General features: G+C 42.9%; 2 protein-coding genes across 5 annotated transcripts in view; one reads left to right on the forward strand and one right to left on the reverse strand.

Annotated features, from left to right (window-relative positions):
* The window catches only part of LOC120548639, a 31,050-nt gene extending 13,763 nt beyond the window's left edge, over positions 1-17,287 (forward strand). Inside the window, exons 2-9 of one of the 4 annotated variants that reach the window (XM_039784982.1) lie at positions 6,900-7,039; positions 7,167-7,262; positions 7,358-7,452; positions 8,747-8,779; positions 8,900-9,193; positions 13,814-14,140; positions 15,900-16,075; positions 16,865-17,286. In XM_039784982.1, coding sequence (XP_039640916.1) covers positions 7,410-7,452; positions 8,747-8,779; positions 8,900-9,193; positions 13,814-14,140; positions 15,900-16,075; positions 16,865-16,972 — 981 coding nt within the window. In that variant the 5' untranslated portion in view covers positions 6,900-7,039; positions 7,167-7,262; positions 7,358-7,409 and the 3' untranslated portion in view covers positions 16,973-17,286. Of the gene's footprint in view, positions 1-6,899; positions 7,040-7,166; positions 7,263-7,357; positions 7,453-8,746; positions 8,780-8,899; positions 9,194-13,813; positions 14,141-15,899; positions 16,076-16,864 lie in introns of all 4 variants that reach the window. The other 3 variants (XM_039784985.1, XM_039784986.1, XM_039784981.1) reach the window with 3 other exon arrangements.
* Positions 17,288-18,676: 1,389 nt separating this feature from the next.
* LOC120548642 (C-type lectin domain family 4 member M-like) overlaps positions 18,677-19,293 on the reverse strand; it is a 6,352-nt gene continuing 5,735 nt past the window's right edge. Inside the window, exon 6 of the mRNA XM_039784993.1 lies at positions 18,677-19,293. This exon is cut by the window's right edge and continues 636 nt beyond it. The gene's annotated coding sequence lies outside the window, so the exon portion shown is untranslated.

Here is a 19,293-nt window from a genome sequence, read left to right on the forward strand (position 1 = left end):
GTGCACACTCTTAATGAAACCGATTTAATCTAACAATGAGTTGAAAGCAGTCCTAAGGCTATCATTGTCAACGTCCACATGGATATTAAAATCACCTACAATAAGTACTTTGTCTGATTTAAGGACTAAACATGATAAACACTCTGAGAATTCAGATAAAAATTCAGAATACGGACCTGGAGCCCAGTAAATAACAAAAAAATATAATTGGCTGTAATGTTTTCCATTTTGGATGTTGAAGATTAAGAACAAGACTCTCAAACAAGTTATTATTTAGTTTAGGTTTAGGATTAATTAACAGGCTTGAATCAAATATATATAAAATAACTCCCCCTCCTCGGCCTAAGCCTCTAGGAATTTGAGTATTAATATGACTGGGAGGAGTCGCTTCATTTAGACTGACATATTCTTCATGGCCCAGCCAGGTTTCAGTAATACAAAATAAATCAATTTTATTATCTGATATCAAGTCGTTTACCAATACTGCTTTAGAAGACAGAGATCTAATATTTAATAGTCCACATCTAATTTTCCTATTTTGTTCTATCGTTGCAGTCGTTTTAATTCCAATTAGGTTGTTAAGTATAGCGCATCTTTTGTTTACCTTTGATTTAACCGATCTGAGCCGGGGGACAGACACCGTGCTTATTAGACAATGAGTGGGCGACTGCTCCAACGGAAGAACAGAGGGGCGCATTGCACTGCACCTCTGATTACTAATATCAAACTGGGGTTGTCATGGTTTATGACCGATAATAGACTCGGTCAGATTTTTTGATATGAGAGCGGCTCCATCCCAGGTGGGATGAATGCCGTCTCTCCTAATCAGACCAGGCTTTCCCCAGAACGCCCTCCAGTTATTCACATAGCCCACATCATTAGCTGGGCACCACCCCGACAACCAGCGGTTGAAGGATGACATGCGGCTGTACATTTCATCCCTGGTCAGGTTTGGCAGGGGTCCAGAGAAAACTACAGAGTCCGACATTGTCTTTGCGTATGCACAAAGTGACTCAACATTAATTTTAGTGATCTCCGATTTACGACCATTACCACCTACGTGAAGTATGATCTTACTGTATTTACGGTTCTTTTTAGCCAACAGTTTTAGATGGGATTTTATATCGCCCGCTCTAGCCCTGGGGACACATATGACCGTAGGTGCTGTAGCTGCTGGGGCCACCGGCTTCACATATCGCAATATAGAGCTCCCAATAACCAGAATTGGCTTCTCAGCGGATGTATCACTGAGTAGGGAGAAACTGTTAGAGAGGCGAAGATGCTCCGGTTTAGAGCGACCGTCATCATGTGCACTCCCTGGTTTAGATCTAACGCTATGCTTCCCTCCGCTACGCCTCCCTCGGACAGTCACCCACTCGCCCGGCTGCTTGGGGTCTGCCGGAGGACAGCTAGCAGAAGCTACAGAAGCTACAGTATGTTGGCCCGCATGAGCTACATGGCGCTGGCTAGCTACGGATTCTGATTCCATGGTGCGGAGCTGTGCCTCAAACTCACTAAGCCTTGCCTCCAGAGCAGCGAATATACTACATTTATTACATGTATCGTTATCACTAAAGGAGGCAGAGGAATAGCTAAACATTTGACACACAGAGCAAGAGAGAGCAGGAGAGGGAGAGGAATTAGCCATTGCTAATGGCTAAGCTAAAGTAGCTAACAGCGTTTTAGCAACTGTAAGATCAGCGAGGCAGTCGCTGTAAGAGAAGCGAAGTATAAGTGCTTTGAGTAGAACAATTGTAATTCAAATGCAATCCAGGCAAATAGCTGCTAATTTAAACAATAAAGCAGAGTTGAGTAAGTTTTTGCTGGAGCAGCAAACTGGCGTTTGTAACACAGGAACACCGGAAGTGACACAACACGCTTACCGTACACGTCAGATCAGTATATCCATCCATCCATCTTCGTCCGCTTATCCGGTGTCGGGTCGCGGGGGGAGCAGCTCCAGCAGGGGACCCCAAACTTCCCTTTCCCGAGCAACATTAACCAGCTCCGACTGGGGGATCCCGAGGCGTTCCCAGGCCAGGTTGGAGATATAATCCCTCCACCTAGTCCTGGGTCTTCCCCGAGGCCTCCTCCCAGCTGGACGTGCCTGGAACACCTCCCTAGGGAGGCCTCAGGGGCATCCTCACCAGATGTCCGAACCACCTCAACTGGCTCCTTTCGGACGCAAAGGAGCAGTGGCTCTACTCGAGCTCCTCACGGATGACTGAGCTTCTCACCCTATCTCTAAGGGAGACGCCAGCCACCCTCCTGAGGAAACCCATTTCGCCGCTTGCACCCTGGATCTCGCTTCTTCGGTCATGACCCAGCCTTCATGACCATAGGTGAGGGTAGGAACGAAACTGACCGGTAGATCGAGAGCTTTGCCTTCTGGCTCAGCTCTCTTTTCGTCACAACGGTGCGATAGATGGAATGTAATACCGCACCTCGCTGCCGATTCTCCGACCAATCTCCCGCTCCATTGTCCCCTCACTGCCGAACAAAACCCCAAGGTACTTGAACTCCTTCACTTGGGGTACCTTCCCTACCCGAGAAGGCATTCCATCGGTTTCCTGCTGAGAACCATGGCCTCCGATTTAGAGGTGCTGATCCTCATCCCAACCGCTTCACACTTGCGCTGCGAACCGATCCAGTGAGTGCTGAAGGTCGTAAGCCGATGATGCCATCAGGACCACATCATCTGCAAAAGCAGCGATGAGATCCCCAGCCCACCGAACCGCAACCCTCCCCACCCCAACTACGCCTCGATATCCTGTCCATAAATATTACAAACAGGATTGGTGACAAAGCGCAGCCCTGGCGGAGGCCAACCCTCACCTGGAAACGAGTCCGACTTACTGCCGAAACCCGGACACAGCTCTCACTTTGGTCGTAGAGAGTTGGATGGCCCTGAGTAAGAGCCCCCACCCCATACTCCGCAGCACCTCCCATAGTATCTCCCGGGGGACCCGGTCATACTTCTCCAAATCCACAAAACACATGTAGACCGGTTGGGCATACTCCCAGGCCCCCTCCAGGATCCTTGCAGAGTGAAGAGCTGGTCCGTTGTTCCACGCACCAGGACGGAACTGCGATATTGTTCCTCCTCAACCTGAGGTTCGACTATCGGCCGAACCCTCCTTTCCAGCACCTTGGAGTAGACTTTACCAGGGAGGCTGAGAAGTGTGATACCCCTGTAATTGGCACACACCCTCTGGTCCCCTTTTAAAAAGGGGAACCACCACCCCAGTCTGCCACTCCTTTGGCACTGTTCCAGACTTCCACGCAATGTTGAAGAGACGTGTCAACCAGGACAGCCCCTCCACACCCAGAGCCTTGAGCATTTCTGGACGGATCTCATCAATCCCCGGGGCTTTGCCACTGTGGAGTTGTTTGACTACATCAGTGACTTCCCGCCCGGAAATCAACGACAATCCCCGTCATCCTCCAGCTCTGCCTCTAACATAGAGGGGCGTATTAGTCGGATTCAGGAGTTCCTCAAAATGCTCCTTCCACCGCCCCTATTACCTCCTCAGTTGAGGTCAACAGTGTCCCATCCTTACTGTACACAGCTTGGATGGTTCCCCGCTTCCCCTCCTGAGGTGGCGAACAGTTTTCCAGAAGCACTTTGGTGCCGACCGAAAGTCCTTCTCCATGTCTTCTCCAAACTTCTCCCACACCCGCTGCTTTGCCTCTTTCACGGCAGAGGCTATAGCCCTTCGGGCCCTTCGGTACCCTGTAACTGCCTCCCGAGTCCTCTGGGATAACATATCCCGGAAGGACTCCTTCTTCAGTCGGACGGCTTCCCCTGACCACCGGTGTCCACCACGGTGTTCGTGGGTTACCGCCCCTTGAGGCACCTAAGACCCTAAGACCAAGTTTCGCGCCCGCCAGCTTCAGCAATGGAAACTTTGAACATTGTCCACTCTGGTTCAATGCCCCCAGCCTCCACAGGGATGCACGAAAAGCTCCGCCGGAGGTGCGAGTTGAAAGTCCGTTGGACAGGGGCCTCCTCCAGACGTTCCCAATTTACCCGCACTACACGTTTGGGCTTACCAGGTCTGTCCAGAGTCTTCCCCACCCCCTGACCCAACTCACCACCAGATGGTGATCGGTTGACAGCTCTGCCCCTCTCTTCACCCGAGTGTCCAAAACATACGGCCTCAGATCAGATGAAACGATTATAAAATCGATCATTGACCTTCGGCCTAGGGTGCTCTGGTACCAGGTACACTTATGAGCATCCCTATGTACAACATGGTGTTCGTTATAGACAATCCATGACTAGCACAGAAGTCCAACAACAAACAACCACTCTGGTTTAGATCAGGGAGGCCGTTCCTCCCAATCACGCCTCTCAGGTGTCTCCATCATTGCCCAGCGGTGCGTTGAAGTCCCCAGCAGAACAATGGATTCCCCACTGGGGGCCCCATGCAGGACTCCACTCAAGGTCTCCAAGAAGGCCAAATACTCCGAACTCCTGTTTGGTGCATATGCACAAACAACAGTCAGAGTTTTCCCCCACAACCCGCGCTAGGCGGAGGCGACTCCTCGGCTCCACCGGGTAAACCTTAACGCAGCGGCGCTCAGCCGGGGCTTGTTAGTATCCCCTACACCTGCCCCGCCCCGCACACCCTGAGCAACTCCGGAGAAGAAAAGAGTCCAACCCCTATCCAGGAGTACAGTTCCAGAACCGAGACTGCGTGCGAGGTAAGCCCCACCAGATCTAACCGGTAGCGCTCCACCTCCCCGCACCAGTTCCGCTCCTTCCCCACAGAGAGGTGACGTTCCACGTCCCCAGAGCCAGCGTCTGCTGCCCGGGTCTGGTCCGTCGGGGCCCCTGACCTTCACTGCCACCCATGTGCAGCAGCACCGACCCCAGCGTTTCCTCCCACAGGTGGTGGGCCCATGGGCTGGAGAGATGGGAGCCACGTAGCTTGTTCGGGCTGTGCCCGGCCGGGCTCCTGGCAAACCCGCCACCAGGCGCCCGACGAGCCCGGCCGTCTGGGCCTGGCTCCAGACGGGGGCCCCGGGCTTCCTCCGGGCAGGGTCACTCCATTTCTACCTTGTTTTTCCATTGGGGTTTTTGAACCATTCTTTGTCTGGCCCCTCACCTGAGACCACTTTGCCTTGGGAGACCCTACCAGGAGCACAAAGCTCCAGACAACACTGCCCTCAGGTTCACAGAGACACACAAACCTCTCCACCACGATAAGGTGATGGTTCACGGAGAAGTGAACCATCAGTATATATTTATGTTTATGACAGTGCCGTATCAGACACCTTTCTGGTATGTAAAGACATAGAAAACGCCACGCAACAGAAACGCCACGCTCACGCCATGCTCACGCCATGCTCACGCCACGCAGGCAGTGTGCAGGAGACCTTAATATTCTTGTTTCATAATGTCTGTTTTTACAGTTTTTCTCCTCAACTGTTTTATTAACATCAAGTAGCATTACATATTTTGGTCATCTTTGAAAGAGTCTAAATAATGTTTAAAAAAGCTGTATAATGTATTTATTAACTGGCATTAGAATCATCAGTCTAACCATATAAGCCATTTAAATAATGTTTAGTGAAAGTTCATTAACAAATACCTAATTTAGTGTATAAAATGTGACAGACCACATACAACACTACAGCTATAGCATATGCAAGTTTTTCCGGGCTAGATTCACCATGTGTGTGTGTGTGCATGGGTTTTACTGAGTAACGAGTGTACACACATGGTAATGGTAACAGTGAACATGCAAAAGACATACGTGTCCTGAGCAGGCATTGAAGGTTTAATAATTTATCAGGATGTCCATCATCATTGTTGTATGTTTTGTCTCCTTACTGCTCTACAGGTTTGCATGTTTCTGGTAAATGTTCTGATACTGTTGATGTGTTTCTGTACTAATTCCTCGCTGTTTCCTGTTGCTCTGCAGCATTAAGAAAGCTTATTCTGTTGTTGCTTAATGGCATCTTGTTTTCCTCTGTATATTTTAACCCGTACTAATGTCTCGATGTTTCATGTTGCTTTGTTCTCAAAACATCTGGCTGAAGGATCACAGTTGAAAATTAACGGAAATGTTGATTGTGAAATTATTGTTTTACACTGAGCTGGTTCATTGAAATTACTTTTCATATGATTGTGTGTGTCTGTGTCTGTGTCTGGCTGTGTGTTTGTCCACAGTATGGCATGATGGGAGAATCCTGTTGCAACTTCGATGTTAAATAATTTTCCAGTTCACTGTCATGGACCCTTGATCATTATTGAAGCTGTAAATGTGAACTTGTGTGAGCCATGCAAGCAACAAAACACAGCCAAGCAAAAATAATATACACTCTTACTTAAAACATTCAAACACACAGAGCAGCAATAAGACAATTAATAAATACAAATATAACAATCATGATGGAGATATTTATAGAATATTAAAAGTCACAGTACAAACTAATAAAATTGTTTATAAAAGTGCCTGTGAATTTTTTGTTGTTGGTAAAAAATCTATACCAATGGGCGCTTAGATAGCTTGTATGGTAGAACGAGCGCCCCATGTACAGAGGCTCAGTCCTCACCGCAGCGGCTGCGGGTTCGACCTCAATCTGAGAGCAATAAAAAAGCTGGGGTCAGATTTCCTAGTTTAGTTTGGAGAAACAACATCTGAATGTAGATTATGCGGCTTGGACACTGGTCATTTGGTGTTCCGGGTCCTTGAATTTCCCTGGGAGTCCTGACTGTTCCACTGTTGACAGCCATGATTTCAGTTCCCCTTAGTGTTGACTGGGCCGCCGCGTTGTCTCTCAGGGATCTGTCAAAGATCTTCCCCAGGCTATTTACAGGCTTCTCGGACACTGATGGGAATAGGTCTCCATCCAGGTTGAAGTGATACTTATCGTCACTCTCCCCTCAGGGCTAAAGACCTGGATTTGGCTGGCTTGAAGGCCATTCTTGCCCATGTGATAAGGCTCTCTAGTCTGCGAAGGAGCCAGCAGCATTCTGTCACTGATGTTGATGTGACCATCAGATCGTCCATAAAAGCTCGTATTGGAGGTTGGTGAATTCCAGATCTTGAGAAGGGGCTCCTGCATTCCACTTCAGCTGACTTGAAAAGAATATTCATTGCCAGGGTGAACAACCCCACTGATATGGTGCAAGCAGTAATGATGCCTTTCTCTAGGCGATGCCATGCAGATGTTATTGTCCCAGAGGTGAATCTCAAACTGAAGCTGCCATAGTAGTCCCAAATTAGTTCTTGGATCTTCTCTGGGACACGGTATGCTTCCCTGTATGTGTTCACATTAACTTGGCCATTGAAGCTGATTCTGATTCATTCTGTTATAGTAAAGCTCCTCCTCTTCCTGTTCGCAGATATACACTGAAGACAGCACACAGGGTGATCAGAGAGTCGCTCCACCTGGACATGTATCACCTGTTGTTGGTGCTGTTGCTGCTGTGCAGCTCAGGTAGGACTCTGCTTTAAAGATGACGTGTTATTACTCAAATATTTGTGTTGATCTTAAAATCAGAAGACGAAATACTCTCACACAGACAGAAAAAAAGAGAAAAAAGGAAAATGGATTTAAAGGTCCCATGACATGGTGCTCTTTGGATGCTTTTATATAGACCTTAGTGGTCCCCTAATACTGTATCTGAAGTCTCTTTTATATAGGCCTTAGTGGTCCCCTAATACTGTATCTGAAGTCTCTTTCTTGAAATTCAGCCTTGGTGCAGAATTACAGCCAAAAGAGCCAGTCCCACAATGAGCTTTCCTTAGGATGTGCCATTTCTGTGTCTGTAGCCATTGAGGAGAAGAGAAGGGGGTCAAAGTGGAGGGTGGGGGTGTGGCCTTGACCAACTGCCACTTTGCTCATTTGAAAGCCATGATGTCTCTCTCTCTCATGGGTGAGCCAAATTCTCTGGGCGGGCAAAGCAGAGAAAGGGGAGGTGACTTGCTCCTTATGACCTCATAAGGAGCAAGATTCCAGATCGGCCCATCTGAGCTTTCATTTTCTCAAAGGCAGAGCATTGCCATTTCTAGCCAGTGGGGAACCATAGGGAGGCTTGGTGAATGCATATTAATGTTTCACTGTTGCAGATGATACCCAATTATATCTATTGATATGCCAGAAGAAACCAATCAACTAGTTAAACTTCAAGCATGCAAAAATTACGGAATATGTACCTGTAAGAGCCAATTAGTGCCCTTGGTATAAATAATCAATCTTTGGTTCCTTGGGTGCAACTCGGAAGCACATACAATTTTTGACCACACGAACACGAACACACACACACACACACACACATGCACACCAACACCACAACACTACACAAGCATACATACAAGCAGTGATTTGTCTGGAAACCCAACTAAGATCTCATGGAAATAAATGGAACCAAAGGTTTTAACTGCAAATATGGCTTTGACTTTCATTGATCACAAAGGTAAACCGTGCGTAAATTACGCTTCCTGTGGAACAGCACCTTGGGCTTAGCCTCTACAGTCCCAGTTACTTAAAGATAATTACAGTATATGTTTATTTCAAATTCCTCCCAAACAGCAGACTAGTGTTCTGTGTATTCACATGTTCATCTTACCTTGGGTAAACTGGTAAAATGACTCCAGAGTGAGTTCATTTAGGTGTTTCTAAGCTGCTAGAAGATCCTTTACAGAACAACCTGAGAGAGTTTGTTCTGTCCACAGCTGTGATCCAATCATGCTCCTTTATACTGATGTTTACCTTCTGATTTTCTACTCAGGACTCCAGGCTGAAGGAGAACCGAACTCAACAGGTACGCAGACAGAAAAGAAATATAAAGAATCATTAGATTAGTATCAACAGTACCAGTTTAATCTTTTCTTTATTAAATTCACTTTGTTCTCTCAATGATGACTCTCCTATTTCTGTTCAGAGTCTTTCAGGTTGGTGGGAGGAAAGAGTCGCTGTGCAGGAACACTGGAGGTGAAACTGGAGGAATGGAGACCAGTGAGTTACATTACAGTAGATTATTACTCTGACTGGAAACTGAAGACAGCAGCTGCTGTCTGCAAAGAGTTGGACTGTGGCTCTGCTGTTTCTGTAGAAGAGAGAAAAGACTCCTCAGACAAATCTGCGTTGTGGATCAGGTCTGACTGTGTTCAGTCTGGATCTGCTCTGAGGGACTGTGTAGTAGCAGGTTCCCCTTCCTCCATCCTCACCTGCTCAGGTAAGCCCATCAGTGACAACATCCATGACACTATCTATGACAGCAATGTACCCAGGTTGACACACACACACACACACACACGCACACACACGCACACACACACACACACACACACACACACACACACACACACACACACACACACACACATGCAGCAGCTAGAATGGCAGCAGACTGTCTCCAGTAGCCATGACTGCATCTGATGAGCTGCTTCCTCAGTAAATCAGCTGCTGAATGCATCAAAATATATATCTGTAGATATGAAACATACACCAAGATAAACATCTTTATATATACATACAGCAAGATGCATATCTATAGATATGAAACATACATGTCTGGTGCTTCAGGAGTCCCCTGGGCAGCTGTTGAAAGTGTTCAAATATGGAAAAAATGTATAGAAACCAAACTTATGCAAAGTGTATAAATGGCAAAAGCAAACAAAACTCAGGATTATGACAATACCCTCTGTACCCCCAGTCACAATGAACTGAATTTATCAAACACAATGATCATGACAAACTTGGACAGAAATTCATCTGCAACAGATGAACAACTGAACTTGGAAACTTTCAAATACACAGAACATAAACCACAAGATATTGAAAATGACATTGATCCAGATATTAACTTTTACATTGGTACTCACAGCCAGTGTGAATATTACACAGTTGAGTAGTTCAGAAAATACATAAAAATGGATGACACAATATCAATAATAAATTTTAACAGCAGGAGTCTTATTGCAAATCTTTCATAAATCAAACAGTGCCTAAAACAAGTGGAAAAAAAATTCACAGCAATTGCCATAACAGAGACTTGGCTCACTTTGGAACATCAGGATTTGGTTGAGATTGAGGGATACGAACTGTTCATCATCAACAGGAAACAATCAAAGGGTGGAGGGGTTGCATTATGTATTAACAAAAGATATCAATGTAAAATAGTTAAAAAAAATTCTCTTGTTTTAGATACAATCATGGAATGCATCACATTACAAATTGAAATGGAAAAATCTAAAAACATTCTAATTAGCTGTATTTATAGGAAACCGGGGTTCAAATATTGACATGTTTAAGGAAACAATTACAGAAATATTCAGTAATAGCAATAACAAAAAAAAAAATGTATCTGTGGAGACTTTAATATTGCTCAACCCACAAGAACACAATAAAACTACAGAGTTTATTAATTTGATGTACAGTATCGGTTTATATCCTTCAGTCACTCGACCAACTACAATTACAACCAATAGTGCTACACTAATTGATAACATATTTACCAACATTATTGATTATAAAGTTGAAAGTGGACTAATAATAAACGACATCAGTGATCATCTGCCAGTTTTTGCAAACATACATAGCTGCACTAAGACCAGGAAAGTCTGCAAAATATACACAATAACCAGAAACAGAACTCAAGAAAACATCAATAAATTCAAGGAGGATTTAATGAAACAAGACTGGGGCAAAGTGTACGTAGAAAATGCAAATGAAGCCTATGATTCATTTTTGACTGTTGTAACATCACTCTATGAAAAAAACTGTCCTCTTGTAAAGAAAGAAGTAAAAAAGAAATCTGATGAAAAACCGTGGCTAACTTATGGAATATTAAATGCATGTAAGAAGAAAAATGTATTATATAAAGAGTTTTTAAAGAAGAGGACAAAAGAAGCAGAACAGAAATATAAGATATACAAAAACAAATTGACCAGAATTATGAGAAGCAATAAAAAGAATTATTATAGTAAACTACTGGAGGACAACAGAAGCAATGTAAGAAACACCTGGATGGTGTTGAATGAAATTATCAAGAAAAAAAAGAAGCAAAACTGGAGACACTATTTTCTGACTAAAAACAATATAGAGGTTAAGGATATGACCTTGGCTGCAAATGGATTTAATTATTTTTTTGTTGGAGTTGGTCCAGGTTTAGCTGAGGAGTTTGCAAAGACTGGCAGTATAAATGATGTGCTAAGCAAGAATGTAAATATTAATGAATCTATGTTTGTTAAGGGAACTGATGAAAAAGAAATTATTGAGATTGTTAAAACATTTAAGAGTAAAAAGTCCACAGACTGGAATGGCATTGACATGTTTATGGTCAAAAGTATTATTGGTTGTGTTGTTAAACCTCTAACGTATGTATGTAATCAATCTCTGAAAACTGGAGTCTTTCCAGATAAAATAAAATTGGCAAAGGTGATACCAATATACAAGGCTGGTGAAAAACATATACACTAATATAACTAATATACACATATACCCCTAACCCTAACCCCATATACAAATATGGAATTAGGGGGACTGCACGTTCTTGGTTAAATAGCTACTTACATAATCGACAACAATATGTTGAACTGCAAAACCATAAGTCAAAGTTGAAGAAAATCTCCTGTGGGGTCCCCCAGGGGTCAGTGTTGGGACCATTGTTGTTTAACTTGTATATAAATAATGTATGGGAGGTGTCAAAAAAGTTGAAAACCATTTTATTTGCTGATGACACAAATTTTATCTGTTCTGGGGAAAATTTGGAACAACTCTTGGATACAGTGGAAAATGAATTAAAAAAGATGAAAAGTTGGTTTGATACAAATAAACTAACATTGAACTTAAGTAAAACTAAATTTATAATTTTGGTAATCGTGCAATAACTTTACACAAAAAACTTATGATAAATGACATTGATAAATGACATTGAAATAGAAAAAGTAAAAGAACTTAAATTTTTGGGAGTAATAATCGATGAAAAATTATGTTGGAAGCCACATATACACTATATTAAGGCTAAACTATCCAAATCAATTGCTATACTGTATAAAAAAATTACCTATTAAATCAACGCTCAATGTATACATTGTATTGTTCCTTCATACTTCCATATATTACTTATTGTTTGGAAGTGTGGGGAAACACAAAACGAACATTGAACCTATTTTTATTCTTCAAAAGAGAGCCTTAAGACTTGTAAATAAAACCACTTATAGAGCATCAACTAATCCACTTTTTTTATTTAATTAAAAGCACTAAAATTCAGAGATATTGTTGACTTTAAAACTGCACAAATTATGTACAAAGTAAATAATCAACAGCTATTGAACAGTATCCAGGGGCTGTTTCAAATGAGAGAGAGTAAGCATAACTTAAGAGGAATGTTTGTATTTCAAAAGAAACTTATAAGAACAAATGCTAAATATCACTTCATCACAACCAAAGGAGTTAATGTATGGAACAGCTGCAGTGAAGAGATGAAATCATATACAACAATGAGCAATTTCAAGAGACTTTTTAAAATGAATATATTGAATGGATACGAAAAAGACTTGAGGTGATAGTATTGTATATTGACTGTTAGATTCCTGGACCTATATTGGATGCGTTATTATTTGATTTACTATAGATAGACAGAAAGGAAGAAGATAGATGGAAAAGAAAGAGGAAAAAAAAAAGTAAATGTGTGTGTATACATGTATGTATGCATAAACAGTGTGTGTATGCATGTATGTATGCATCTGTGCCTGTGCATGGGTATATGTGAGCTGTAGGTAGGTAGATATACGGTGTATGTGTATGTAAAGAAGAATTGTGTTTTTGACTAAAGGATAAAAATAGAGAAAGGGGGTTGGACTAGAAAAGTTTGTTTATGAACTTCTTCCTACTCCTTTTTGAACATGGGAATTTCTTATTTGAATTACTTATAATAATTTTGGTAGATTGTGCTGAGAAGTACATGTCCTTATTTATCTGTCATTTTAATTATATATTTATATATATATATATATATATATATTATATTTTTGTTACATATTAAAATAAACTACTACTATAACTATAAAAAGAGTCAAACTGGAGCAGAGTGGGTGGAGGGGGTCCGGAGGAGGGACTCAGGGTCCAGTATCTGGGGAAATGAAGAATGGGTAAAAGGTAAGGGGCGGAGATGAAAGCTTCAGGCGGTTGGCATAGGGACAGGACAGACGGGCAGAGCACCTCTGGTGGACGGCCTAGAGACTCATGGTCAGGATTGCTGCCAGTGGAACTAGAAACACTGGAACTGAAGACAATAGAGGCTCTGAAACTTGGGGTTGTTGCAGCTCAACAGGAAGTTAAGATTGTTGGAAAACCCTGACGAACTTCCTGCAAATTTGAAATTTGCTCTGCAAGTCAGTCTGGCCAAGAGCCCATTCAAGCCCATTTCCAATTTTTCCAAATCAAGGCACCAATCACAATCATTGAGGCGGGCTTTACACGATGACAATAGTGCAGCGACAGCAAGCAGCTTTTTGTTTACATTCAACATGATGGCCACCGCTTCGGCATTGGTTGAAGGACTATCCAATTGCGCCCAGAGGCATTTGAGCGGTGTCCATTGGTGACGCCCCTTTGGAAATGCGCTGCGAATGAAGCTTGCCCAAACCCACCCTCAGTTACAACTGAGAAGGGTCTGGTGTCAGCCAGGCTAGATTTGCAGCTCAACAGGAACTAGAGATTGTTGCAGCTGTTGAAAGTGTTCAAAAATGGAAAACAATTGTTAGAGTGTATTAAATGTAAATGTTACTTTTAATGTTACTGTTGCTAGTCCTGGCAAGTTCACAATGTATGTCTGTCTCTGTGTTTCCAGACCTCCTTCTTCAGCCCAACATCTCTGTGTCCTCCATGGACGGGGTCTCTGAGGCCCAGCAGCAGGGGTTCCAGGTGTTCAGGGGCTCCAACTTCACCATCAGCTGCTCCATCCAGCCACAGTACCCAGGAGGCTCCTTCCAGCTCACCTTCACCTCCTCCAACTCAACACACAACTCCACCCAGCCAGCTGTCAATCACTCTGCCCACTTCCTGTTTCCTGCTGCAGAGCCCGCCCACCAAGGAACATACAGATGTGTTTATCATCTCTATGTTTTCTCTCATAACTTCTCTTCTGAGAGCTGTCTGCTCTCTCTCACTGTCTCAGGTAAGCTGACTGTTTACAGGTTTGGAGACGATGATTGGTCCAAACTGAGTGAAAATTATCAGCTGACATGTTGTTTCTGGACTAACGCTGTGACATGTTACATAGCATATAGTAACCCAAACTTATAAAGTTAAGTTAAAGTGTTTAAATGGCTACAGCAAATAACAAACTGAAGTACAGAGCATGTTTGGTTACCAGAATAACTCTGGTTCTCTAGAAACTGAGTGAGGTGTTTAGCTACTATGAGAAGCACCTTCTTATGTGACCAATCACCAAGCTCCACTGCCACCACATCTGTCAGAACACTCCTTAGCCCCTAATTCCCTGTTTTCATGTGTAGTTCCAGAAGCAGGGGGGTGGTGTGCTTAGGGTTGGGTACCTTTCGCATCTGAACCAATACCACTACCGATACCGGTAGCTGGAATTCGGTTCCGGAACCCAACGGTACTTTTTTCGGTACTTTCCCTCTGTAATTACAATATATATATATATATATATATATTTATTTATTTTTATATATATATAATTCCAAACCTATTTACTTAGAACATTATTTAAAGAAAAACAAAAATAAAACCCCTCCCTCTCTCCTCCCAAACCCGTCCCTACAACCTATTAAATTGAATAATTATAAATTTCAATCCCCCCAAGAAGAGCAAGCATTTGCCTTTTGGACAGACCCTGACTCTTGGTGGGAAGCCATCTGCCTCTGCTGGTTGGGATACAGATATACAGATATTAAGAAATATGATTCATAATGATTATAGCTATATAACTATGACTAGCAATAATAGAAGTAACAGTACACTCAGAGCTCAGAGAAACAGGGTCATCCTGGAAACCAAGCACTTTGTTTCCAACCTCACTCACTATCTCACTATGGGAGGTATGGTCCACCCCCAAAGTGCAGGAGTGTTACAGTTTCAAGAGTTGCAGGTTAGAACCCAAACTCAGAAGAAGAGAAGAGGAGGAAGCATGGAGAGTTTCAATGATTTAATGAAAAAAAAATAACTTTCAGTCCAAGTAGAAGGCAATAAATCTAAAAGGGGCAATTATCCTGGAAACTACAGTAATGAATGGGGAAAACAGGAACAGATGTCATTGGAACCAGGGGCACAGGAACTGGGGGCAACAGAGGCTCTGGAATTTGGGATTGTTGTAGATAAACAGGAACTCTCATTGGCTGGACCACCAGCTACAAATGAGTAGCAGGCGCCGGAAGGGCTGACAACAGGACTCTGGGGACAGGAGTCAGTCGAACCACCAAATGGTAACGCGATACAGGATTTGGCAGGTCCACCGACTGGAAACTAGGCAGGACACGTAGTACCTCCGTGGTACATGACATTTGCCAGCATCATGGATCAGGATCATGACACTTGCTCTTATTTCAGGGCCCATGTTGACAGGATAGAGCAGCCACGGCCCGTGGGAGCCATTGTGTCCTGTTTTCTCTTTCTGGACCTCAGTACTTCTAAACACTGGCTCTGGTCCAGACCTTATCTCTTTTAATTTGTATGGATACTTTTATGTCTGGGTTCCTGAGTTCCTGAGCAGAAGGAACAGAACAGAGAAATCTGCAGATGATGATGTTGTGTTATTGTTTGAAAACAGGATGAAAGTGTTAAAAATGGAAAACAAATATTAGATTGTATGATTTTCAATGTAACTTTTAATGTTGCTGTTGCTAGGACTGGCAAGTTAACAATGTCTGTCTGTTTTTCTGTTTACCATCATCATCAACATTACCCATTATCAGAACCATCAGAACCATCAGATCCATCAGGTCCATCATCAGATCCATCATCAGATCCATCATCAGATCCATCAAATCCATCAGCTCTACCATGTCCGGCACCTTTAATCATCGGAGTGGTTGTCTTACTCTCGCTGACTCTGCTGTTGGTGATCACTGCTCTTTCCTTCTACTGTAAGGTACGGACACACACCTGTCGTTTAGAACATAGACTGTATACAAAATGGCCGCAGCATCATCACTTCCTCCCGTTGTACAAAGTGAAGCCAAAATCTCAGTAGATGCTAGATCAGACCTGCTAGACGTGTCCAGGTCAACACCCGAGCACACTGCGCAGCGACACCACTTGGGCTTCCTGTAATCATTACAGCTGAAGACTGACTGTAACGTAGCATAGCATCACTTTCTACCGTTATTAATCACCAATACGTGCATCTAAACCCAAAACTACACAATTGGACATGTTCCAGAAGATGTAGGGAGACATTACGGAAGTTAGCATGTAGCTACATGTAGCAGTGCAACTCAGCAAAATCACCAACAATGCTTCTAAACCAAAAACTACACAATAAAATTTTCAATATCCAAGAATGTCCGTGAAATCTGTGTTGACCGCCCTGCTGTGTGTCTAAGTAAGTAAGTTTCCAGACACATCGCTGCTGATTTGGTAACATTTCTGACACGCCCACCAAACCAGAGAAAACATACCTCAAAGCTCGCTGCACACCGTTTCACATCGTTCAGAGGAACGGCAGCAAAACGGTGCCCAACATTTTTAGATGAAACGTTCCCCTGACCTGTACTGCAGCCAGCCACCAGGGGGCCATCCAGATGTTTTGGCTTCTCTTATACAGTTTATGATCAACCCCTGGTGTTGACCACTGACTGAAATGAAGCAGTCAGTCTGTGATTGTTGAAGAAAGGAGTGATGCAGGAAGTCACATCTGTGTGCTGTCATGTCTCTCTAGGCCAGCAGGGGGCAGAAGCCGGACAGACCGAGGAACATTGTGCTGGTTTATTATAAGCGTTTTTTTTCTGCAGCTGAAGGAGGGCTGACTGAAGAGGAAGGAGCATAGAGAGCAGAGTAACACCTCCAAGGATCTCATCTCACATGCAGATGGATTTTATTATTCGACTTCCCTTTAACTGTTGTCTAAGCCATGTCTTCCCATCTTTGGGTCACCTGGTTTCCTTGTGTAATAATAGTGCGTTCCATTTACCTTGGAACTCAGAAACCAGAGCTGGGAATTATGTAACACCTGAGTTGACTGCTTCAATTTAACAAGTCTCATTTTCATTGTGGGGTTAGCTCTAGCCAGGTTAGCTACTGTTAGCAATACCAGTTGATAACAACGCAATACGCTAATTTTGTGTTGTATTAACAGGAGAGTCTAACCTATCAGCTGTGTTGTATTAACAGGAGAGTCTAACCTATCAGCTGTGTTGTATTAACAGAGACTAACCTATCAGCTGTGTTGTATTAACAGGAGAGTCTAACCTATCAGCTGTGTTGTATTAACAGGAGAGTCTAACCTATCAGCTGTGTTGTATTAACAGGAGAGTCTAACCTATCAGCTGTGTTGTATTAACAGAGTCTAACCTATCAGCTGTGTTGTATTAACAGGAGAGTCTAACCTATCAGCTGTGTTGTATTAACAGGGAGAGTCTAACCTATCAGCTGTGTTGTATTAACAGGAGAGCTAACCTACCTGTGTTGTATTAACAGAGTAAAAATTGATAACAGGAAAATATATGTGTTTAAACAATAATTTATAACAGAATCTAACTATCAGCTGTGTTGTATTAACAAGAGTCTAATAAGCTGTGTTGTATTAACAGGAGAGCTAATATCAGCTGTGTTGTACGAAAAGCTGTGTTGTATTAACAGGGAGAGCTAACCTATCAGCTGTGTTGTATTAACAGGAGAGACTAACCTATCAGCTGTGTTGTATTAACAGGGAGAGTCTAACCTATCAGCTGTGTTGTATTAACAGGGAGAGTCTAACCTATCAGCTGTGTTGTATTAACAGAGAGAGTCTAACCTATCAGCTGTGTTGTATTAACAGGGAGAGTCTAACCTATCAGCTGTGTTGTATTAACAGGAGAGACTAACCTATCAGCTGTGTTGTATTAACAGGGAGATACTAACCTATCAGCTGTGTTGTATTAACAGAGAGAGACTAACCTATCAGCTGTGTTGTATTAACAGGAGAGTCTAACCTATCAGCTGTGTTGTCGATGCCTCGAGAGAACAAAGGAAGTGACTCAGAGCTTGCTGTAAAGCAGTATCTCTGGCCGTATATGTGTATGACGTCATTGACATTTTAAACAACTTTAAAATAAATCTAACACCCAGCAGTGTGTATTTTCTTAGCCTTCCCTTTCGAATGCAACATTCAAATTACTAGACAAAAAATTATATCCTGATAAAAGTGGATTTTGAGGGGTATAGCTCCATAGAGTCCCATTCATTCTGCTCTGGCCTGTGAGCGCCCCCTATATGGAACTCTGGTGAAACTGCAACCAGTTCAGAACCCGGAAGTAACAAGAGAGTGGAACTTCTTCCTATAATAGACATTCTTTGCCCTAACCTAGGACTGGACTACAACACACTGATGCACCAACAGCAGTTTACATTTTATTTCATTTATGTTGCACTTTAAAAGCAAACATGTTTCCACCAGGGTGCTTCACAAAAAAAAACGTGTTTACAAGCATAAAACACACATAGGTCTAGATATGCAGATATACATATATGGTTCAACACCCCCCATCCCCCGTGTAGCTACGTTTTGTGTGGGCTGAACGTGGCACAGATCTAACAGGATGTGAGTGTTTGTGACTTCCTGATCAGACTGATGGCTGCGCGTGAGTATGTGTGTCTCTCTGTGTGTGTGTGTGTGTGTGTATATCTGTGTGTGTGTCTGTGTGTCTGTGTGTGTGTGTGTGTGTGTGTGTGTGTGTGTATATCTGTGTGTGTGTCTGTGTGTCTGTGTGTGTGTGTGTGTGTGTGTGTGTGTGTCTATTAATTGAATGCTGTTAAAATTATTGATAGCCATACTTTTCTTATTTGCCAAATTCAAGTCCAAAAAAGGACAAGCTTAACATAAAAAACGTATGCCAAGTGAAAAATTATAGGTCAACAATGTATTAATTTTAGTATTATGTGAGTGGCTTACCCACATAATACTAAAATTAATACACTTTTACAATTCTGACATATGAGACCACAGAAGAGTAGGTGCCAATAAAAAGGGTTTCATGTCTCCCATTGGATGAGGATCTGATATCTAACATTTAGATAAGAGGACGTTAACCTATATCTTATTATAGGCTAAATCTTTTTAATCTTCTATAATTTCAAAAGCTGCATTCATGGATATGAAATTTGACAAGA

Source organism: Perca fluviatilis, chromosome 20, assembly GCF_010015445.1.
Source record: "Perca fluviatilis chromosome 20, GENO_Pfluv_1.0, whole genome shotgun sequence".
Taxonomy (NCBI): domain Eukaryota; kingdom Metazoa; phylum Chordata; class Actinopteri; order Perciformes; family Percidae; genus Perca; species Perca fluviatilis.